This window comes from Perna viridis, chromosome 11 (assembly GCF_037379345.1).
Source record: "Perna viridis isolate PV_CMFRI_1.1 ecotype Kerala chromosome 11, ASM3737934v1, whole genome shotgun sequence".
In the NCBI taxonomy this organism is placed as follows: domain Eukaryota; kingdom Metazoa; phylum Mollusca; class Bivalvia; order Mytilida; family Mytilidae; genus Perna; species Perna viridis.
This window is the reverse complement of record NC_142455.1, coordinates 462,973-475,049: the sequence shown is the minus strand read 5'-3', so window position 1 is coordinate 475,049 and position 12,077 is coordinate 462,973. Positions and strand designations below refer to the sequence as shown.

Sequence of the window (12,077 nt, the reverse complement as noted above, 5' to 3'; positions counted from 1 at the left end):
GTTTTGTACAACGATTACTCACTTTGTTTGGATCCGTCAAATTAGTACTGTATTCACACTTTGCTCATTCGACCGCGATTTAGCGGGCATCCTCTAGTGTAGTCTAAACCAGACAAAGACTAATTTACGATATCGTAGGTTGCATAGATTGCTAACATGGCAGATATACAAGGACCAGTTAAAATACACACTATGTTTGTGGAACGAGCAACGAGGTTACATGGCCTGTATATTTTGGCTGTATATCTGACAATAATTCCAATCTTATTGGTACAATAATTGTCTTTAAGGTCATTGTGATTGGTTATTCATCTGAATTATCCTTCGTGATAACAGTTTATATTACCACTCTGTAAATTTTTTGTACACATCATAATTTAACATGGCTATGTTCGACTAAATATAGAGTCAACATCTGCTTCATTTCATTCTTTTCCGACACCGTATTTTGGAAGCATTAGCTTATGAGGAGACCCTATATACTTTGACTATTTAAATTGACTACCATGTGACGTTGACAATTGAACGCCGCTATATGCATTTTCATTTCACAGTGCCTATTTCACTGAATCGTAGTTTAAAAAAAAAACAAACAAAAAAAACAAAAAAAAACAAAAAACAAAAAACAAAAACAAACAAAAACAAACAAAAAAAAGGACGTTCATTGGGAAAAAAATCCTGTACTATAAATGAATTATTTACTTGTTTTCTTTCCTCGTTCGTCTACCCCGGACTTGACTTTTTATGAGCAACTAAGCGGGTGTTTCTAGAAAAACAGAGGACGCTTACCCTACCGGTGCACCTGGTCCATGCTCCCAGTTTTTAGTAGAGTCCGAGTTGCTCATTTACTTTTGTTACTTTGTATGTATGATTTTAGTTACTTTATGTTCTTTGTTGTGAATGTCTGTTTTCCATGTCTGGTCTTTGTCCCTGGATTACATTCTTTTGATTACCGCTATAACCTTGGTTCCCTTGATTATTCTTTCAGCTGTATTGCATAATGTGTTTTTCCTGTTTTTGCTTTATCCAAAGAGAATGTGACTTACCTTTCGTTTTGGTTCAATAACAAAGTTATGTTGTGATTTAATCTCTCCTGAGCCTCTTAGTATAAATTTGAAAGAAACATTTCTTATTCCACTGTGTCGGTCCTCACTCTCAACTGTGACTCTAAATTTGAACAATAAGTTAATAATTGAACATATGTGTTTCCTTTTTCAGTGTTATTTACAAATCCATAATTCCGAAAAGAAATATCTTATAACAATAAAAAAAAAATAGTGTGTTAATTCCCTTCTGTGATGACGGATACCAAAAAAAAAGAATGAAGGTGAGTTCCCTTCTAGGATGACGGATATTGTACCAGAACATTAAAATCTCCTTAGCTATTGTTTTGTAAGTGACTACAAAACTTTTTTTTAAAAAATGCGCCATTATACTTCCATCCAAAGCATACGCGGTTTATACTTAAATCAGACAATAATACGGCTGTAAAACCTGATTTTAAACACAACACAAACCTGCTAGAAAAGGGGTACTCTCCATCGTCAACATTCTTCTCCACGGCGTTCGGCGTATCGTAAATGATGGGCGGAGTGTTATCAAAGCCTATGACAACAGAGTCTACATTTGTATTCCCCATGATGTCGTGAGCTCTAACCCATATCTTGCGGAAATCTCCGTCCTTAATAGTTTCTCCTGTAAGTCTTTTAGTTTTTCTTTGTTCTTGTAGAGGGATGATTTCCCATCCGCTTGGTGGAACGTTTGAAGTGACCGTGCCGTAATTAAACTCAAACTTTACGATGGAGTTGACGTTTGGAATGGCTGCAACTGTTCTGTTTCCCTCGTTGTCATCAAAATGAGGATCAATTTTCTTATAATCTATCCTGTCGACACCGTCACTGAGTCGCGGCTCGTAAGACTTTATCTTTGCTAAAAAGTGTCCGTCTTCATGTATTTGGTTGATGAAGTGATCTTTCCAGGATATCTCTAGCTTGATTATAGCGCTTGGACTACTTTCGGAATTACGGGTTGTCTGCCATTTATAGTTTGAATCATTATTAGCGGAAATGACATACAGTGGAAATTCTGACCTTGTTGTAATATTAGAAGTCTTATCATAAATAGCTATTCTTCTGGCATATCGTGAGTTATTGGCCATATCAACCACCTCTAAAATTGTTGAATAAACACCAGGTGCTTTAGGTTCATAGACAGGACGTGTGGTGTTTCCTGAATCCTGACTGGTAATATAATCTGGGACAGGGTTGATGTGTCTTCTTATATTAGATTCCCTCAAAACGTGATAATCAAAACTGTACTCCATTTTCCATACTTCAAAGGAATATCTGACGATACCTGATAGTTTGTCTGTCCACCCAAACCAACTCGGCTTCAATGGTTCCTTAAATAACATAAAATTACATTATCACTGTCGATAAAATTGAACAGTTTGACTCGAACTGTGTTTTCATGTAGGCTCAGGTTGTTTTCTCCTGAAAGTAATAGATAAGGACCGCTAAATTTTTGCTGATACTTTGGCATTAATTTTTATGTAATAATAAATTAGAACTATGTATGAAAAGTTTTCCTCATCCTTTTTTTTCGCAAAACTATTAGATCTTGAAGTTATCCTCTTTTTAAATGCAATGACAAACACAATTTGTAAAAGTAACTTCTATGTACACCTTTGTAATATCTTTCTCAAGCTTGAACGGTGGTTGGTTTCCAAGACATAAACTACTTTCGCTGCAGTGTATCGGAACATCTCGGTCAAACCGGAACTCCATGGTGCTTTTTGATGGAATTCCGTGATAAGTCTCGGTGTTGTGCTGGTTGTTATTATTCGTGTCTATCAGTTCTCTGTAACCACCAGTTATCACGGTGTACGTTATAACATACCTGTAATGACATTGAAAATACCACTGTAATACGCATACAAGAACAGTAGCAGTAAACGAGAATGTCGACTTTCATAATTTTCATGTAATATTAAAAAATATCGAAATAGGTGATAAAGTGATATATGATATGTGAGAGATAATGAATAATGCATGCAGATAACCGAATGGACTGATAGACTGACAGAAATGCTTACTAAGTTATACGCTATCAGGTTAGAAAAATAATTAATTTTGTTCGGAACTATATTTATTCGGATTTTTGTGGTTTCCTTTTGAAGTCAGGTGACAGTTATCATCTTTGTTTTGGCGTCCGGGTCAAATTATTGAAATGTATACACCGGCAGTTGCGTAATTGAATTATCTATGTCCACGTCAAATTCCTTGAAAGTGCACACTTAACGTGCTTTGTCTTCAGTGATTAGTACACATTAGTCTCATCGTCAAAGACAAATAATTAAATAACAGACTGATTCTACAAGAATTGTTTTCATTTAGGGATGTATGTTCCCTTTATGGTCTTTATTTACATATTGCTGCTTCGGTTTTTATCCAATCACGAGTAATCAACCTTATTATCTGTTTTCTGAATAATTATGTGTAAGTATTCAACAGTACATGTGTGACAGGATGGCATACCTGCTTTGTAGTAGGTAGTGAGATTTAAATAGCCAATTATTGATAATTGATTTGGCTAAAGGATTAATTCCTTTATAGCTGAATCGGGTTGTCGCTTTATGCAACTCGCGTTATTTCCCGTGGTATTTTGTCATATTCGTTTTATTTAAAATGTTACCTGTCTCCTGAATCAACTTGAAACAGATTCGTTCCATTCGTCAGTCGGCATTTAATGGTGTCGTCTGCAATTGGCGTTCTGTCACTCGGCCCTTGACAGGTAAAATTTTGACAATTCACGAGTTTTTCGTTACTCTCTGTTATCAAAATGGAAACAAAATAATAATAATAATAATAATAATAATAATAGTAATAATAATGTGTCTGATTATGTAAACTGTACAAAATACAGCTTTAAAACTCTAGATATTTTTACTTGTTTACCCAAAAAATATGAGGAAAATATGTCTATCATTCAAAACATTGAAAGACTATTCTAAAATAGTGGCTATTTAAGTTTCGAAATATTCAATGATATAATTAAGGTCTAAATGAAGTTTGTTTATAACAAAAATAGCGAGTAAGAAAAGATACAATAAGAACTGATGATAAGATCTTCCCCACCTGCAGATGCCGGTTTGTATCATTATTTGAAAGACAGTAATGACCCATATACTGTGCCATAATCTAAAGACCATTGAATTTTAGAAACATTGTAATCATATTCCAATATCGTCGTCATGAAAAGTTGAACATTTGTACACCCAAAGGATGATTACTGCATTCTGATACTAAAATCTTGAAAATAAAAACCTGTGATTATTTAAAAGAATTTTCAATTAAAGCTTTTTTATAAAATATATTTGCAAGTTTTATCATTTATCTATTATCTATTTCAGAAATGTTATATTTAACAAACACTCTCACGGTAAAATGTCTTCATACCATAAAATAAGAATTTTGGCCTCTGCTTAAAAATGCTTTTAAGTAAGAAATATTTCCTGTGCAGACCTCATTAAATAAAACTAATAAACATATTCAAAGATGAACGGAACAAGAGAGTCTCTAGTGTGTTAACTACTATCCCGGTTTTATCCATTGAATTCAATATAAATTATGGTTTTACTTTTGTAGCCTATACATTTTGACATTTTTCATCTGGTTCCTCGTTCCAAATTTGATTTATTTACATGTGCGTTTCTTCTATTTGATCAGACATTCAGATAGAAAATTAAGTTCAAGTTTTCATGAATTGAAAAATTTTCAAGTGTCACATACATTCACCATAGCGTTATAAAATTTGAGATGAAATTTTAGAGTAAAAGTACCAATCAGCTGAAAACTAATATAATAATAATAATAATGACCCATAATTTATGGCAAAGTGAACATGTCATACAACAAGACAATCTCACCTCTGTTCAACTTGTAGTGCTCTATCAAAACGTTTGCATCGACAATTCCAAACTTCTGGTTTCTGATATATCGTGGTTTTGGTGGTATGTGTTGAAACACATACTTGGCGTCAATAGAAGCGTCGATATCAAACTTCATTTCATTGAATTCGGCTTGGTTTGTCCAGATTAAAGCATTAGTTGTCGAGTTTGTTGCGTCAGTCATGAAGAGATAAAGCATTTTATTTCCTTCTGTATAGGAATACTTAGCAAATGTCGCATTGGCCTTTTCTATCAACGGTCTATATTCATCACTTTCCACTGAAATACGAACCATCATGATTGTTTTATAATCTGACGTATAAGACTGAAAATAAGTGTCGAGAACTAACAACTTCAAAGACCCCGATGTAGCAAAAACAGTGTCTACTCTACATGACAAGTATGTTGTCGTACCAGCAGACAAAGCCCAAAACAACATTGTTTTGTCTGCAAAACGTTTTACATCCAATGTTTATTATCAGAGGCAGACGTAGGAAATAATAGCCGTGATAAGACCTACACTGCTACCACACTCTCCGAAGAAGAGATTGTGGAAAACCATAAATCTGTGCTATCCTATTTTGGTCTCTCTCCCAAGGACGATGATTGTGATATGTACTGGATTCCTAAACTCCACAAGAATCCATAAAAACAACGTCTTATAGCTGGATCTGCAAAATGTTACACCAAACCTCTTTCAAAACTTTTAACTTCTATACTCACAAGTCAAAAAGGGGCTGCAGTCCTACCACAACACTTGTTACTCCCTTAGTGGTATTAATTCAATGTGGATCCTGAAAAATTCGAAAGATCTTTTGGAGACAATTAGTTCAAGACTATTATCTGAATATGATAGCATTAAAACCTATGATTTTTCAACACTGTATACTTGTATTTCCAATACTCAGGTAAAATCCCGACTTAAAAACATTAAACATCGTTGTTTTTCCAAAAAAGATGGTACACCTAGATACAAATATATATAATTCTTGGTAGAGATTCCTTATACTTTGTAAGAAATACTTCCAAATCATCTTCCAAATATACTGAGGAAGATGTTTAAAAAAAGCTGGAATTTTTAATCGACAACATATTTGTCCAGTGTGGTGGACGTGTTTTCCAACAAACGATCGGCATACCAATGGGAACAAATTGTGCTCCTTTACTTGATGACTTATTCCTTCACTCTTATGAGGCTGACTTTATAGCTGATCTGATCAGAAAGAAAGAATATCGTTTGGCTAGATCCTTCAATCTCAGTTTCCGCTATATAGATGATGTATTAACTTTAAACAATCCTAATTTCGGGGATTTGATACATCGCATCTAACCAAAAGAACTTGAGATAAAGGATACTACAGACACTGTGAAGTCAGCCTCATATCTTGACCTACACTTAGAAATCGATGGTAAAGGAAAACTACTGACCAAACTTTACGGCAAACGTAGTGACTTTTCATTCGAAATTGTCAACTTTCCTTTCATCTGTGGCAACATCCCTTCAGTACCTGCGTATGGAGTGTACATATCACAACTCATACGTTATGTCAGAGCTTGCCGAAACTACGCAGTCTTTTTTGTATCGCGCTAGAATTCTAACAAATAGGCTCCTGGAGCAGCGTTATGTTGTTACAAGATTGAAGTCATCACTACAAACGTTTTATGACCGTCATCATGAACTCGTGGATCGTTATGGTGTATCCATCTGCGCCATGAAAACTGATTTGTTCAACGCGTCATAGTTTGTCTGGTCTTTGTCCCTGGATTACATTCTTTTCATTACCGCTATAACCTTGGTTCCCTCGATTAGTCTTTGTATAGATAAACGGGACAAGAATGACACTGTTTACTTTGAATAGATATACGGAACAAGAATGACACTGTGTACTTTGAATAGATAAACGGAACAAGAAAGACAACTGTTTACTTTGAACAGATAAACGGAACAAGATAGACAACTGTTTACTTTGAACAGATAAACGGAACAAGAATGACAACTGTTCTTATTCTAAATAAGATCAACGAAAAAAAAATGACAGTGCTTATCATGAATAGACCGATCGACGAAACAATATTTACAGTCCTTAATTTGATTCGATCAACGAAAAGAAAAAAAAAGATTGACAATGATTTTATTATTCTGATTAGCAAAAAAAAAGATTAATGCCAGTGCTTATTTTGAATAGATAACCGAAATAAAAATGACAGTACTTCTTCTGAATAGGAAAACGAAACAACCATGATAGTTGTTCTAATTCTGAATAGATAAACGGAAAAAGAATTATATTTCTTATATTGAATAGATAAACGAAGCATTAATGACCGAGCTTATTCTGAATAAATCAAGATAGCAAGGATGACAGTTGTTCTGATTCTGAAAAGCCTCCGAAAATAGAATGACAGTTCGTATTCCGAAAAAATCAACGAAAAGAGAATGACAGCTCATATTCCGAAAAAAAATTAGAGAAAAGAGATTGACAGTGAATGACAGATCAACTAAACACGAATAACAGGTTTTTCTGAATCAATAAAATAAGAGTGACATTTGTTCTGATTCTGACAATTGTTATATATTCTAAATAGATCATAGAAACGAGAATTGCAATAAATATTCTGAATAGATCAAGGAAACAAAAATGAAAGTGTTTATTTTACATATTACACATATAACAATTTATATAAGTTGACTTGTTATTGTATAATAAATGCAGTGAAAAGTTTGATTTAACTAGATCTATTTGTAGACGAAAGGTGTATAATGTAACTCACGTTGTCTCTGAGTTGATGATGAATTTTATCTGAAACAGGTCGAGTTAAGGTCAGGGGTGGCATATTGGACAAGAAAAACTTACGTCTTTTACACGTTAGTCCCCCAAAGCCCTCCGAGCACATACATTGGCTGTTATATCGACTCCCATAGCAACGTCCTGGATAACACGGCATTAAATGGGAACAGGCAGCAACTGTAAAATAGGAAAACAATTAATAAGCCAACCTTTGTCAACGTATGTACTTTGTTGAAAATCATAATGATAAAATTTTTTCAATACGATTATGACACAACTTAAAGGAATAAAACGAAAAGTAAAAACACAATAGCTTTGAAAACAGAAAACTTTTATCGACAAAAATGGAAAGATGTGTTTATTCCTACGTCAACTTTTAATTTCAAAATCAAGTTAAATTAACATAATGTTCAGATATTTCAGAGAAATATATGGATACAAACTTCCACTACAAATTTCTCCTTCATATCCATCTCTACATGAACAAGTATTCGGTCTGACACAAGTTCCACCGTTTTGACAGTCAGGGCTGCATATAGCTGTAATACAGTTATTAATCTGCTGTGTAAAATACGTTTGATATTCTTCTTTTGTAAACTATATCACCAGAACAAATAAAAATAAAAAATGTGATCTACACACAAAAACGGAGACAAAAAAATGGGATGAATAAGGAAAAAATGTCTAATATGAAAATAAGGGTAAGAAAAAAAGGCCAAACACTCATCTGATTCATAATAAGTCCAAAATAAATCTGACAAAATAGATCTTACACCACTGAAACAACTTGGTAGAGACATTGAAAACGAAATGGTGAGTTATTTCTAGGTTTTACAGCATTCCGAACTATCTCCTTCCATTGCAGTGTAAATATGCTATAGTGTCATAATGTGTAAATCAATGGTTATATCAGCATAAAGAATATTTATAAAAAGCCGTCATTACCTTTTTTAAAGAAACGGAGTGTTTTTCAACTTAGGACTGATATTTGAAATAAGAATTCCGAATTCGAGATGTAGGTGCAAAAAGGATGTTTAACAAGCTGTTTTGTAGTCTCCTTTATCTCGAGCTCTTGTAGATATATTAAAGGTAACCATTTACCAAAATAAGGGTTGTTAATGAACAATACAGCATCAATGGATTTAGTATCTTTTATATTCTTATTCTTTACGAGATTCTGAAGAGATTCAGACCATGCAAAACATTGAAAATCGAATCTAATACGTAAACTTACGGACTATGTAATCAAGTTCTGGCATTTTCAACAATTATTCGTTTTATAGGAACGCAAACCTTGTGAACTATGAAAAATTCTTTTTAAGTGTCTGTAGCCACAACATAGTATTTAATAACAGCACCATCTAGGAATATTTTGGATTTCGGCGAATAGTCACCAGTCGATAATACATTCCATACCAAATCGTGTGTATGTGTATGCAGGTATATGTGTAGTTTATTTCTAATTTTACATGAGACCTAAAAATAATTCGCTGTGTTTATCACTTCACCACCTTAATTTTTTATTGAATTTGTGCCATATTTGGAAAAAAACACCGTTCAACTCTAGATTGTGGCCACAGTAAAGGTAAGTAATCTAAATCCTTACCTACCTTATACAGAATCAAGGCGTTACCCGAAACTTGCATTTTTTCTTTAGCCTAACTGGTTAGTAAAGATGTTATAGAATTTATTTTTTTTTCATATTGGTACTACATGTATGTACTGTACAATTTCCTCGGACCTACAAGTTGAATTGGACCTCAAAAAACTGTATCTGGCCTCGCTGTTGCCTCGGCCAAAAACTGCAATCATTGACTTTGAAAAGGAGTCAGGACCAATTGTTAGAAAGTACATGCTATAATCCTTATAGAACAGTAACAGCTGATTAACCTATTCATTCGATAATTATTTTCAAAGTTCTCTTGAATAAAAATATACAAATACGTACTATTTTAGGCGTTTGTCGGAGTATGAACGGGGACGCAATCAGTTTCTGAATTGTACCACAAAGAGTAAAGAAATAACGCAACTCAAGAACAGGTTGAAGAAGAAAAGGTTTCTTCCATGAAATCTTTAGAAAACTCGGAAAATATAAAATGGCGGGAAACTCTCGTAGAAATGTATTTATCGCCCCGCGTAAATTAGCCACGTGCATTTTATTTTCAATCACCAGCTTAGAATGGAAGAAAAAAATTCAACTTTAAAGCGGTTAATTTCATTTCAGGAAATATTTCACTGTTATTGTTCTACTCATCAAGGAATGAAATCAGAATCTACGCAACAAACAATGGTGGAATTATCGTATCTTTAATACTATTATTAACAACGGCGTACAGGTCCTATAAATTCAGGATACTTACGGATATTACAGTTTTGATTTCCATTATGCCTCCAACCATGACAACAGTCGTACCTTTTTACATGATGTATTCTACTTATATGGCCCCAATGAAAGCAACTGAAAAATTATTTTACGTCTTAATTTTGAATAAAATTGAAAATGAATCACTCATTGCATTCAAGATTTAAGAAAAAGCTAATTGACCTACAATACGACTGAAAAGTAATCATGTGTTAAAAGTGTTAATTGTGAATTTGAACATGTATCCATAGCAAATGAAATAATATAAGGACTCCAGAAAAAAGTTGCATTAAATGGAAAAATAGTTACTTGACTGAGTTTAGCAAAACTAAGATATTCTTTCAAAGTTTTACGTTTTGGTCATATATCTGACAAGAAAAAGATGTCCACACCCAAGGAAAACCCAACGAAATTTACAATTCTAAGTTTATGTGTAGTTTTTATTGAGTATACATGTAAGTCACAGGTTAATTAAGTAAAAACTTAATCCTCTGAACCCCAATGCTGCATGTTGTGTAATCAAGAAAGTTAGAGTTAAAAGGTGCAACTCGGTACAGACGATGGTAATATTAAAAGAGTTATAGAATTGAAAGGATTAGATTTTATAGCCTTCCGCAAAGAATGTGCCCGAGTTGAAGGAAAGATAACCAAGTGTGAAAATGGAAAAAGAGTGAGAATATATAAGCAATTTGAAGAGCCTCTGCCAATTTTTATGAAATTCAAGGACTGCCAAATTGACTGGAAATGTAGATTTTGTGATAGCTATGGGCATAAAGAAATTGCCTGTCCATAAAGACTTGACCCTGAAATCTTCAGTGACAATGAATGTGATGAAGATGACAAACGTGATGCTGAAAGTGCAAAGACTGCAAATGTTGATGATGAAAGTGATAATAAATCTAAGAATGAAACAAGGAACAAAGGTAACAAAGTTAACAAAAGCAGAACAATAAGCACAAAGGTATAGAAGCTGATGAAGATAGTGACAATGAATCAAATAAATGTAAGGACAAAGGGAACATAAACGACAAAAACAGAACAACTCAAACTCAAATTCACAGTTTGCAAGACACAATAGCAGTGACAAAGAACATAGTTCTGATAAAAACAAAAAGAGTGATGCATCTATTTTTTATGCTTCACAACCAAAGATAAAATCTCATGTTAACAATTTGAATTCTGTAGGAGAACAAGATAAAAGTCTGAAAAAAAAGATAAGCAGGACGTACCCAACCTACCCCTGAAGACAAAGGGGAGATAAAAAAAAATAAGGTCATAATTTGTATATGATTTTATATTAACATTAAAAAATACAAAAATGTATAAGATGAACTTAAAGCTCAAAATAAGATTTTGAAAAGATAATAGTATAATAGAATGTACGAAAATGAATGTAATAGCTTAATAGCTTAATGTAATATTTAATTGTGTTAAAGCAAGTAAGCATACGCATTATGCTCTATCATGTTAATATGATAGAGGTGGTTTATGTATATTGTCATCTCAAATATTATATATCATTACATATATGACTTATACGTTAAATATCGATGAAGTAAGATTACTGACATTCTATGTATTAGACAATTTAAAATTCAACGCAAAATTCTGTTTAAAAATGAAAACAAACATCTTATGAAAAAATAAAGAACTTATTGAGGAATGTGGACCGGCATACTCGATTCATTACTGTTTAAATGACTCACAGGAAAATACGAGCGCTGTTAATAAATTATTTAATTTCAATAATGGATAGGCATAGTAGAGCGAGTAGGTTCAATGATAATCATCACTTTTTTTCACAACAAATACTTCGATTCATAGACACTTGGATACGTAATACATATTGTCAAACAATATTTTTGGACAAATATACGTACATGTACCACTTACTGCAATTTATACAATTCTGGAACATTCACTACTACATGTACAAGCCATTTTTCTAATTAAAGATTTTAGAATTCAAGTTTTACGAAAA

At 33.2% G+C, this 12,077-nt stretch overlaps 1 protein-coding gene across 2 annotated transcripts in view; it reads right to left on the bottom strand.

The window, feature by feature from the left end:
• Nucleotides 1–12,077, bottom strand: part of LOC148602233 (uncharacterized) — a 62,324-nt gene that overhangs the window by 42,846 nt on the left and 7,401 nt on the right. For both annotated transcript variants that reach the window (XM_088553482.1, XM_088553483.1), the window contains exons 3-10: nt 10,095–10,192; nt 8,178–8,273; nt 7,801–7,911; nt 4,928–5,227; nt 3,694–3,829; nt 2,685–2,898; nt 1,518–2,401; nt 1,047–1,167 (exon numbers count right to left, since the gene is read on the bottom strand). In XM_088553482.1, the coding sequence (XP_088409608.1) occupies nt 1,047–1,167; nt 1,518–2,401; nt 2,685–2,898; nt 3,694–3,829; nt 4,928–5,227; nt 7,801–7,911; nt 8,178–8,273; nt 10,095–10,192 (1,960 nt within the window). The remainder of the gene's footprint in view (nt 1–1,046; nt 1,168–1,517; nt 2,402–2,684; nt 2,899–3,693; nt 3,830–4,927; nt 5,228–7,800; nt 7,912–8,177; nt 8,274–10,094; nt 10,193–12,077) is intronic.